At 37.3% G+C, this 13,094-nt stretch overlaps 1 protein-coding gene across 2 annotated transcripts in view; it reads left to right on the plus strand.

Annotated features, from left to right (window-relative positions):
* Positions 1–13,094, plus strand: part of LOC139700024 (uncharacterized) — a 569,652-nt gene that overhangs the window by 400,872 nt on the left and 155,686 nt on the right. For both annotated transcript variants that reach the window (XM_071598462.1, XM_071598463.1), the window contains one exon: positions 2,735–2,918. In XM_071598462.1, coding sequence (XP_071454563.1) covers positions 2,735–2,918 — 184 coding nt within the window. The remainder of the gene's footprint in view (positions 1–2,734; positions 2,919–13,094) is intronic.

A 13,094-nucleotide genomic window follows, 5' to 3' on the forward strand; every position in this document is an offset into this window, starting at 1 on the left:
CCTCGTGATTATTTTAAGTAATTATACTCGCGTCACGCACATATCTATGAAAATAATGTCATGTCAAATTTTAACACAAAAAAATTAGTGCTTCTGTGGCAATTCTTATTTTTGTTCTGCAACGACATTTAATTTTTTTCCATTAATTAGCTTTCATTTCATAACTACCATTCAATTGTTTGACGTCAAAGAGTGCACACCAACCATTCTCTATAATAAGCCCCATCTTGTACAAAAGCTATCATGAAAATCGTTAAATATCACTATTGAAAGATAAAGCGTGACCCAAGAGCGGGATAACCCACAAAAGATTCAAGCGGCAACACTTTTTTATGTATTTTACAACGCCGTTTGTCCTGCACATAACTGAAAGTATAAAGCGAGCAATTCTTGTAAATATTATCTTGAAAACGGATCAGAGGATTTTGATTAAATGAGAGAATTAACTGTTTTCAGATGCGAGAAAGGGCTAACGGTGTCTTATCTTGGATGAAACTGACCGAAAGGCGTAAACCGAAAGAGGGTGTTACAAGGCACTGAAAGCTTTAATATATTTGGTTTTTGTTAAATGAAGCACAAAAATGCTATTTTTGTGCTGCAAATTCGTACTGCAAAATCGCAAAAAACATACATAATAACAATAAAAAGGAATGACCTTTTACGAAATGTTTGGAGTCCAAGCCGCTTTTTTTATAACAAAATATGAAAATAATTTTTCATACGTTCCTACTCCTACTCAAACATGATGAAAGTGATATTTAATCATGTCTCTGATTTGCATTATATGTATTTGTATAATAAAGTCTCTGATTTGTTTTATATAACAGCATAAATAACGTTTATATGCTATTGCACTCTTTGGAAATAATAAATTAAAATATTTACATTTTTATGGACTGTAAATTTAGCACCCAATCCCCTTTAATCCTCAGTGAAAGCACTACCTTTTAGTTGCTCACAATCAGCGGATTTAGCACTCGTCTATAAAATGATTTGGGATGGCGTTCCTTAAAGTGAGCACTTCACAAAAAACTTTTACACTCTGTTATTTTTTTGAACCATCAAGAACGTTGTATATATTGAAAATTTTATGTTATGTTAGTCATTACCTCAATTTTGGCATTAGATCCCATTTCTCCCTGATCTTTGCCTACCAGAGGCATTTAACCGAAGACGTGGGCAACGGGAGTATTCTTGAACTCCGAAATCAACTATCTTGGGTTGACACCTCAGAGGTTCCAGCGACACAAAACTATATTTTGAATAATTCTGTATTTATTGATTTCAAATTATATGTTAATATCTTTACATTAGGGTGTTGCAGTTATTGCTCTCTAATGATTCACAATCGTCAGATACTTAAAATAGTCATAAGTATTGCTTTGCGTTGGGAGAAAACATTCAAGGGTAGAGTTAAATAATTCCCTTTAATGACTGGAATTAATATTATTTAGCTACCTGATTGATTTAAACAGTATTATGCTCATTAAAAGTATTTATTAGAACCCCGACGCACACGACCCCGCGGTGGCTCGCAAGGTATGCCGTATCGTAGTTCACTGCAAATTCTATTAAGTGTTTCAGTAACTTACGTTGAGGCACATTATATCAAATGAGCATAGTATTACATGAACTTAGAATGGCTTTGGGAGCCAGTGTCCATCCAATATTTCACATTTGTCATCTCCGAAAATCATTTCTATCTAAACCCACGTCAGTCATACAGCAGTTCAAGCTACGCAATACTCTTCGATTTTCATGTGATTTGTTTGGATTTGATGAAGTTTGCCCTGTGTCTCTTGTATGGTGTTAAACCAATCGACGATTTAGTTATATATATTGACCTCATGGGACGAAGAGTGGCGAGGGTTTTCGTGGATATATTCCGAAAATGAACGGGAATGAACTGAGTCATTTTGGTATAAGCTTTGTGTATTTTGGCTACCCTAATCACACAATGACTATGCCTTCACCATATAAGTTTGAGCACGATTGATTTCATAACTCCGCAGTTACTATGCAGAATAAAAATCCTCAAAACTCAAATCAGTACTAGGCGAAGGATAGGCTTAAAGACTAAAATAAAGCCAATTTCCGAGCGATTCATGGCCAAAGGACATTTGTCACGGACTCACCGTTAAAGAGGCCGAGAAAAAAGCCCAATGTTTACCCATTCATCGTTTCATTATGTCATCTCACAAAAAATTCAGTTTTCGAAGTTGATTCTCAGTTCAATACTTCGTATTGACATATGAATCGCTTTTTCGGTACTGTTCTGTATCATTGGGACCTATGAGAACGCATTCATAGGTCAAATTAATCCCTTGACAGTAAATTCTAAAGCTTATATTTTACGAGCAGCTGGGATGGAAATAAGGAAATACTTGTAATGTGCGGAAAATTTTTCTGTTTTGGCACATCAAAAGTGCATTTGGGTACGAATTTGCACTCGAGTTCCCTTTTGCACACGAATTCACATTTCCACTTATTGAGATCGGTTTTGCCATTGATCTGTTTTTCATAGAGCAACGATGAAAAAACCCATTCAGCCCAATCTTGTACCCCCAATTTTCAAAAGAGTACGTGCACGAAATACAATTTAAAAAAATTGCATTCATCATTGCTTTTCACATCACACAAATCATGTAACATTTAGATTAGAACTCTGGATCCATGACTGTGTCACTATCTCCAGCCATTAATTTTCCTTTTCCATTTTCTCTTTTCCCCCCAGTGTGCAACATGACCATCGACTCGAGGGCACTGCAATCTCGCTCCGGGAAATCGTTCGGCCAAATCAAGTCCCCCTCATTGGTCGGACCCGGTTCCTGCTGGTATTTGCTCCTGGCTGACCGCAACCAGCGCATAGAGATCCAGGTGTACCGACTCGTGAGCGTGGGCCACTTCAACGGCACCAGGTGTGACAACCATATCCTCAACATTCCCTCCCTCCCTCTCCTCAATGACCCCTCTGCCCTCCTCGTCCACCCACCCACACTTATCCTTCCCCGGACCCTCCTCACTTCCAACCCACACTCCCTCCGAAATCCCCTCAACTTGCACGTATCTCCTCTTCCGTGACCCTTCCAGCTCCAACGTCGACGTTGTTATTTGTATCTATGTTCGGATGCCCACATCCCAGACGCTCATTTCTTGCGATCCTCCGGATTAACCTACCAGAGCACAGAGAGGGATACAAGGCGTCCATCCGGCTGCCCACCCTCAATAAGCGTACAACTTTCCAATCTCTCTCTCTCTCCCAGAACTCCCCTACAACTCCGTCCACCCTCTCCGCACGCCTGCTCCAGCTCGCTACTCCGCTTACGCGGTAACTTTATAGATTTGACGAAGCCCCCGGTCATAGGGGTTAGTAAGGACGTCGTTGGGAGGTAGGGGGGTAGAGGGGCTAAAAATAGATTATTTTATGACGGAGGAAAGGATTCGGCAGCGGCTGAGCTGAGCTCTTATCCGCTCGAGACAAACACACAAAAATTCACTCCTCCTATCCCACCGCTCAGTCCGCGCGTGCTCTATCACCCCGAACTCCGGAGATAACCTTCGTCACGGACGATTGTATACATTTATTTCTCTCTACTCTCTCGGGACCTCGAGGGCAACTTTTTTGTCACGGTGAGGGAGGATTGCTTAGCGCGGGCGTGTTGGTGCAGTAAAATCAACCTCATAGCGGCAATTTAGTTATCAACGGTGAGATGTACGCGTGTTCACGACGGACGCAGCCAAAGCAAACAGGTTACTGAAAAGAAGAATAAATATTGTCGGGTAATTTGTGTTCCGGAGATTTTAATTGGAGAAAAAAAACGTGCCGATTTTTTTTTATTCTTTGTTAAAAATTGCTATTAAATTATTTCCTTTGAAATCCACAAACGTCTTTGTTATTTAACAGTAGAGAAAAGGTATGCATCCATGAACAAAAAAGTAATTTTTTTTAAAAAAGAACATTGTGAAAGTATGAACAATTATGATAATCACAGTGAGAAAATGTCCATTAATTTTTTTTTAACTCAAGCAATTAAATTTCAAAATTCATAGAGGATTCCTGAAAAATGTTCGCCATTTCTGATGAAATAAAACAAAATTTATGAAAATGTGCTCCGACAGTTAGTCAACGTCTAACTCAGTAAATGCTTGAATTTTTTAATAGGTCTTTTTGTACTAAACTAAGGTATTAACTTTTCTTCCGATTTATTCCACGGATTATCTTATACAACCAAGAGAAAAATAATAGAGAAGGGAGTTCTTCAATTTTAAAACATTTCATGCAAAAATCATTCCGCCCTCCGTCATCGCATATTCCAATACTAAAACATGTGCTCACTGAGGAGTGAACTTTTAAAAAAGGAATTAAGCATAAATTATGATTACAGGTTCTCTTTTTTGTGGACGCTTAAAGTTCTCATGGGGTAAAATATCATTTTTTTTCATTGAGTATTGGAATAGAAATTGGAAAATCTCTGCAACTCCGTCGACAAATTGGTGAGTTACACAATCACGTTACGATATTCCAATGCAGATGAACTTCCAATTTTGACCAGTCGCCTTAGCAGTGATTTGAATTTCTGGGTTTCATTATTCAGTAGTTCATAAAATAAAGTGAAGAAGAACTAGAACGGGAACCTTAAGATATGCGAAGGCTCAGAGCTAGATGAAACCTATTGCAAATGTACCAGTTATATTGTTATACGTATATCCGACATATAAAATATAATTTAGGCCACCAATGACATTAGCGGGACAGAAACCCACCACAAAACAAGAGATATATTATAAATGGAGAAATTTAAGAATTTATTTTTCCCGAAAACAACTCAAGGTGAAAACACAGAGAAAGAATGAGTAAACTGATTAAAATAGCTAAAATTAATTTGCAAATTATATTCCCTCTTAACTCACTTTATAGTTGGCATCCTAACGCATGCGCCCTTTTACCAGGCGGTGGAGCTTTGTGTATATAATACGCATAGTACAGCTAACGTGCATGTGAGTTGTCCGTCCTGCATGAGTAGAATAGTTGTAACTTGTAATTAGTGTCTACATCTCGTGTGAGCCCGCCATTTTTAATGGGCTATCTTATTTGTCTGCTTTGTGTAGTCAGTGGAGTAGTCACTAACCTTATAATACTCGTAATGGGTATTTATAATGGATATGACATGAGGGGTGGTTGATGCTCCCCTCCTCCTTTCACACTCCCTTTTGATGTATCGCGGGGTGCCATGTCTATTTATAAGTAAAGAAGTAGAAGTATAATACTTGATCAACTTACATCCCCTGCTACACACCCTTATGATCACTCGCAACGTAACGTGTAAATGTAGATATGCAAATGCTGTGATACATGTTTGTCATTTATGCTATAATTAAAGCTGAAAAATAGCTATTTGAAGAGAATATGGCAATCTCGGAATTAATAATTGTCCATTGAACAAGCTACGATATTTTTTGGGCTTTCATTGTAAAACTGTAAATATCCTACCATCATATCATAGTAAAACACATTCAGATTCGCTCTTTCTATTGTTTTGCTATATCTGCCCATCTCTTCTGCAATGCCTACAAATTTTCAAAATGTAATAATTTAAATATTTCGTTTAGTTCCCTTCATGAATTGGAGGACGAAATAACTAACCTCTTTTCGTATTTTAATATCTGTCCTACTATTACAAAATGTTAGAATAGTTTCAGTGTAACATTAATCTCCCAGCTTGTTTTCGTTTACCCATGATATCACTGAGTTATTCGAGCTTTTCCGAGCCTCCATGCGTGTGATTTAAATGAGCACTCCGTTGAGTAAATATATGTATATTATATGCCTGAATGGTTTGAAGAACAGCTACATCACCTGTAAAGCCATATCGAATTTTTAATATGAGTAGGTGAACTTTCCTATCTACATCTGCACAACCCTTGATTGACTAAAAAGATGCACGGCAGGAGGTGCAAGATCTTGGTAAATGGGCAAAGGGATGAGGGAGAGGGAGCTTGTTTAAGAGGTGAAAGGGAGGAGAAAAGAATATTAATTACGCTTCGGTCATTCCACTTGAGGTTTCCATCCCTGATGCCACAGGTAGAAAAAGTGGTGCCCAGCTGAAATTCTTATGATTCTTAGTCGTGTCATCTGCATCATGAATTTTATGAGCATCGCGTATACTACGACTCAACATTTTCCCTGTGTTACTGAGCACATACATTCCGCACCGGCGTTTCTATTGCCATTATCTTTGTGAATGGATATGAAATTCAGCAAGACAACTGCCATATTTCGTGTGATAACCAACAATTCCTTGGACCTTGGAGGGCGGTTTTGTTCTGAAGTAGCAATTACAATCGAAAATCCCGTGATGATTTCATCTCTGGGTCTTGGAACAGAAATCTCGTAGTATTAAGGGAATCAGAGAGACGCAGGCCGTGGTTTTTTGGATCGAAAAGAGCATTAAAAATGCAACACCACCGCATACCGTGTCGCACGTAGTCGCGGTGATCCCATAAGGAAAGAGGTAATGCCTCCCCATAATCCGAATTTATAAACCCTGTATTGCCGGAATAATTTTCCGGGAACACATTCAAAAAAGAATTCAGGACGATTTCATCGCTTCAATGGGGTGAAATAAAAATAAAAAAGTCAATAAAAAGACACATTTTATCACTTTATAACGTTGCTAGGGAGTCAAGTATTCCACCATTCCATTATTCCCTTTTCGATAGCTCACTCGGCAAAAAAATTAGCAGTCCTTTGTCTTTCGCTGAACAAATGAAAACGTTATCGATCAACAGGGGATTCCTGACCCCTGTCAAATTCTCTTAACGAATTCATTTCCCAGCTTTGCTTTTCTTTTGCAAGGGCAGTTATTTTTTTAGTCGTCATTCCTTGTGATACGGCGACGATTTTATATTTTTTTTGTTATCCCCAACCCAGCCTATCCCCTTTATTCTTTTTTCGCCTCACCCGCCATCGCCACTCCCCACCCACTGTTTCTAGGCCCATTCTTCTTTCATTTCGAAAAAAAATTGTTTCTGCCTTTCTCCTTCTATTATTAATATTTATGATTGAACCGAAGAGTTGGGAGAAGGGGAATGGATGGGAGGACGGACGAGGGTAGAGGCACTCTCCGAACTGATCCAAATGGATGTCCTGAGACCCAACGCGGCCATCCGACCAAAATCCACGAGACCGGTAATGCCCAAGGATTTAGACGATATCCGCAAAACAGCAATCCTCTCCCTCTCTCTCCTTCTCTTACCCCCTCCCCCGTTTCTGTCCCTGTCTCTCTCCCTCTCTCTCTCTCTTCCTCCCTCTCTCTATCTCAGTCGCTCTTTCACACAAGCCTCTCTCTCTCTCCTTCGCGTTTCCTTTTTGGGATTTAGCAGAGTTGCACGAGGTAAGGAGGAAGATTTGGAGGGGCAGAGCCGTGTTAATATGGAATAGGACAGTTTGCCCTCGCGACGCCTGGGGCAAGGCGGTGATGAGTGTGCGGGAAGGGGGTGAGCGGTACGGGGCAAAGTCTCTCCTGCCGAGAAATAGGGAAAGGTATCAACCAAACCGATACGATTTCACGTTTGCATATAAGAGGATGAAAGTAACGTGAGGGCAAAAGGGAAGAGCTGGTGGCCGAGTCGCCAATAGCACTTCTTTAACCAAAACGGAACTCTAATGATAAAACTGCGCAGGGGACAAAAGTAAAATGGTGCAAGTCACCCCCACGGTATATTAACGAGAAACTATGATTGGGGGAAGCGGCAAGTGGGAAGTAAAATTGTCCCTGCACATGCGTTTAGGCCAAATACAGGCGCCCGTGATTCAGAATCGGTGGTTGATTCATTTACCGCCGTTAGCCAAACAATGTCATTGCAACCCAAACCACACCACCCATTTGAGGTATTAATCACATAGATAAAAATAAATTCTTGGAACTTCCTACTAATGAAGTTAGTTTGAAAAAAATTTTAAGCATATCAGATTTGTTGAAACTTTTATTTAGCATCATTTGTTCAGTGGTGTTCCGATAATAATTAGTGTTCTAGTTACTTTTTAATGGTATCTTTAGTTTTTCTTGTCATCGAGAAAAAGAAGGTCGAACTTACTGAAAATTTTGACATTTATAGAGGCCTTAATTCAACAATCATTAAGGTAAGACATATTTGACAGATTGCAACTTTCAAATTCACACTATTTATCGAATAGATATAATTTATTTTGTGTTCAAACAATGAATGAATGGACAGTCACCGTCAATTGCGTACGGTTTCGACGTCGCAGTTTTTCTCTTCATTTTTTCACTTCGATTAGGCCTGTTTAATGTTCATTTTTAAACGTGAAAGCAGAGGTGCGCACGTATGTATGTAAATTCATTTTCCCCAGATATTTTGTCGGTAAACATTTGATAGCAGGCAAATTCAAATAAATTTGTGGGTGTTGACGTATCCATTCCGTCCACTCAGGCTTGAACCTCATTTTCCCCGCCCCGAAAAAAACCTCTCCTCTTCGAACTTCTCGAGTTCAATAGTCAATTTTTCCCTATCGCCTCTACTGCGCACGGATATTTGCCCAATTTTTTTCAAGCCTATACGTTGGAAAAAATGCCACATTTGTTTGCATTGAATTTAGTATCGTGGCCGCTTTAACCATCTGTGTGATTCGATAATCTCATTTTAGGTTCGTTCAAATACTCGATTCATTCATTAAGACTACGTTACGTCCATTTTTGAGTCACGTTTTTCATATTCAACCGGAAGTATTGCCCTCAAAGGGCTGAGATTTCCATTTCTTTTTTTTTTAATATACACGAAAACCTAATTGGAAAAAAACTGAGTGTGCAAGTATTGAAACATACTTCTCGATCATTCTTAATAAATCGTCCGAGGATAAAACAGCACATCTCTCACGGTCTTAGCAACGCTGCCAATTAATGTTTATCATGGTTTACGGTTTTATATGTATATTTGAATTTCGCCAATTAGGTCCGTTTCAATTCTGGTTAATAAACCTATTTTCCACAAACCTTGATTTCATTCCTCTACGTCAACATGCGCATACTCGTCTCCTTTTGACTCGGAGATGAAGATAGCGAGCAATGGCCAATAAAAATATCTTAGAGGTACACCAACATGGAGAAAAGACGTTAAGATTATCTTGGTCGCTGAATAAAGGAAACTAAGGTTCATCAAACAAATAATGGAAAAAAATGAAACAGAGTGGAATTTCTCGTTGGCTAGGCCTCAATCTGAATATCAATTTGGCACCCTGGGTAAATTTAAAAAAATTGTGAATTAAATATATTAAAAATACTACAAGTTTCATGAAAAACTGTAATCAATGAACAAAAAGCGCCATACTTTTATTGGGAATTGTAGATATTCAGCCACTGTAAGCACAAATACTGTATGCAAGAGTTAAAACGCTGAATAAATGCCAATATCTCTATAATTTCACGCTTCGTTTCTTGGAAATATTTTTTACCCATATTAAAATTTTTGGTACCTTTCCACAGAATTTATTTTAAGGTACTCGAGTACGTTTCACCAACTTGCATAGCCACTCCCCTCTCCTCTGCCCTAAGTGTATATACACCCCTAAGTGTTGCATGTAAATGAAATTTGTTCTTGATAACGACGCAAGTTGTTGAAACGAGTTGTAGTGCATTAAAATAAATTCTGTGAAAAAGTATCAAATCTTTTAATATGAATACCAATATCTGAGTTTAACTAAGACACACAGGGAAATATTTCAGACCTGAATTGCCTTGCTAGGCGAGAAATCGAGTAAAATTGAATTCCGAACCATGGACTGATTCATGGAATTTTTTCCCCTCGCACAATACGTGATCATGGCAGCAGGAAATATCGCGGACGATTGTGAATGACATCCGAGGAATGATTAAATACGATCTCCATATCCTATTAGCCAATTTAAATCTGTGCAGCAGCAGATGAGGTGTTCACGTAAAGAGTTAAAAAAATATATACGTATGAATCTACCAGTACTTGCATTTTCGTGATCCTTCAAAATGAAACTTTATTTTTTTTCTGAAAGTTTTCACCACTCACAACCTGATTTCACAAATTCGACTTCCCATACCATCCAATTTCTTCTAAAAACTTGCTACTATAGAATTTGGGTATTTTCAGATTGGTAAAAAAAATCAAATTCTGGTTACTCGTCAAATATAACAAGAGATGGACGTGGCAATACTCACGATCCAATCCCGAGAGCAAATACTTAAACAGCTATCATACGGTGCCAGCTTGATTATAAGCAAATAAGGAATATGCTAATCGTATAGGTTGATCATCTCTAAAACGCTCGCGGCATGCGTTCTACTGCTTACACACTAAATAGGCCTTACCAAATGCTATTTGCGCATAGATTTTTAAATAAATCTTTCGTCGAAGAGTCGCAAACCGAAAGGGATCAGCATCATCTTGCTAGTGAACAGTTATTATGGTGAAAATGATTTTTATTAATCAGAATTTTAATTATAATTAAATAAAAAATAATCGTAAAGAAGGAAACAAACAAATTCTTGTGTTTAGCTTAAAATTAGTGAAATTTTTTTGAAGATTATTTCTTGCGATGTAAGTGTTTTGACCATATTTACCTCTATGCAAATCAAAAGTTCATCAAGTAAAGACATGTATCTACGAGCAAATTTAAATTAATAATATTGGTAATTAATATGAAGGAGCAGAGTTAGCTTTCCATATTTTCACCTCTAATTCATTTAGATTTCTTTCATATAATTAAATTACATTTCGCTTACCCACATAACTACGTGATTATTATTATGCTACTCCTTCCAAAACTTATTTTATAGGAAATAAAAACTTCACAGACTTGGATAGAGTAGCCTTTAAGATAAATGTTTGCGACAACTTCATGGCTCATCGTTCTTGCTGATTGCTCAGTGAGTATAGCGACAAGAAGAACGGTTGTGTTCAATATAGGCATACATTTGCTCGTTTACACGGACATGTTGTATGCTAATATACATACGTCCACTTCAATTACCAACTCAAATCTGAATTCATCCAAATGACTAACCATCAGACAGTAGAACCTGTAGCAAATTGACTCCATTATTTCGAAATTCAAATTAAATGAAGATATAAAACGTTACGTTCATGGCTGAGTAAAATGTTTTGCGGCGAAAGCACTTGAGCAGCCATTATTCATAGGGAGATTTTATTTAAATGCTCAAAATCTCTCCTCGATCGTTTTGACCCAGCAATTTGGAATAATCATAATAATAATCATTTGCTATCTACATCTAAATATTAGAATAGACCCCCAAAGCCTGCTTCCATTTGACGCATTTGAATTTCTCATCGCCACCATCACCTGGTTTTCTCGTTTTCTACCTAAATTTTCTTAAGAAGTAGAGGATTTTCAGTTAATAATGCCTCCTTGTGTGGACCATTCTTTTTCTGGCAATCAAATTAGCAGGAATTAATTCAGGAGTTAAATAACTAATTATTTGAAAGTGTAAAAAAGTGTAAATATTCAACCGTGGATTAATATTTAATTTTGCGTGAAATTTGAGAATTTTTTGCAGTAAAGGGTATAAAATTTGTACATCTAATTGTCATGCTTTGAGTTTTTAATAAGAAATCAACATTTGCCGTTTAGTGTTATTTGGTCAAAAGTGATTATAAAAATAGAAGACAGCAAATGATTCTTTATATCCCAAATTGATCAAATTTTAGCTACAAATAGGTTTTAATTCACAACATAACTTCCATTTCCTTCTTTATTATGAATTGCTTGCATTTAATATATAATATTAGGACTTAAAATAAATTGTGGCTAAATAATTTCATTTTCCATGTTCTCACTGACATCTCTCAAAAGTAGAGTGAAGAATTTTCATTTGTGTACATTTTTTGTGGGATTTATTCGTTGCGTTTTAGAGTAAAAATGGACGTAGCGTTATCTCTCTTTTGATGCTTATTCTTGAAATTATTTTTTTACAATGAATATGGTGTGATAGATAATGTTCTCAGTACGCATACGATAGTTCTTGATAATTGAATAAATTTCGGTAAGAGTCATAATATATAATGTTGAAAAATATTATTTAAAAACCAATTCATAGCTTTTCTTTCTGCTTCCTTATATATTACTGCAGTATTTTACGTGCACTGCACTAGTTAATAGCACAATTTATGGTGTAAACTCATGCAGAGGAGGAGAGTTAAAGAGGATCGGGATTGTAGTGCCTGGCTATTGTTAATATACTGACTTGCCACCGAAAGCTCTGGTTCGAATTCAAGAGGTAGCATGAGTTTTCACTGGCGTCCCAATCCATACCTGGAGTATTATGTGGATAGTACTACAAGCGTACCACGTATGCCACCCGTCAATTGGGACATTTAACTGTGGACCCATTGGCGCCTATATTTAAAGGGTAGGCTTAGGCTACCGTCCACCCTACAAACATATTCTGAATATTTTACCTCTACGACATTACGCATGCATTACTAATGACGCAAATTTCTCATCAGACGTTCGCTGTTCATAGACACTACAAATACTACGAAAGTTACATCAGAGGACTTTAGTCTCAATGATAAATTATAGACTTGATAGCCAGAGAGGGTGAAATAGTCCCCACAATTGCCAATAGTTATACAAAGTAAATTTCCCTTGTCACCATAAAATAAAAATCTCATAAATTTTAGTGAAACAGCTATGTATTTCATAAATCCAAAATAAATTTTTAAGTTATGACACTTGTGCACCCTAAAATAATGTATATTGTAATGATGTGCAAGTGTCAATAAATAATTCGAACATTTTTTTGATATTGCAATTTTTTGAGTTGTCATTATACAGACTGATTGCTCAATTTAAAATTACAGTAACATAGGGGACTAAATTATTCCTTCTTATTAGTTCAATTTCATTTTGGTCCTCGGATGCCAAATTTTTCGGAATCGCTTGTAGCTTTTGTCATAGTCATTGCCGTTTGCTGTCACTTTTGCAAAATACACATGGAATACGGTTTGAATGTCCAACGGATGTTTGGAGCTGACAATCCCCAAATGTCCTATAATATTAGTTATAAGATTCAGATGCATAGGGG

This window comes from Hetaerina americana, unplaced genomic scaffold (assembly GCF_022747635.1).
Source record: "Hetaerina americana unplaced genomic scaffold, ioHetAmer1.1.p SCAF_10, whole genome shotgun sequence".
Classification (NCBI taxonomy): Eukaryota; Metazoa; Arthropoda; class Insecta; order Odonata; family Calopterygidae; genus Hetaerina; species Hetaerina americana.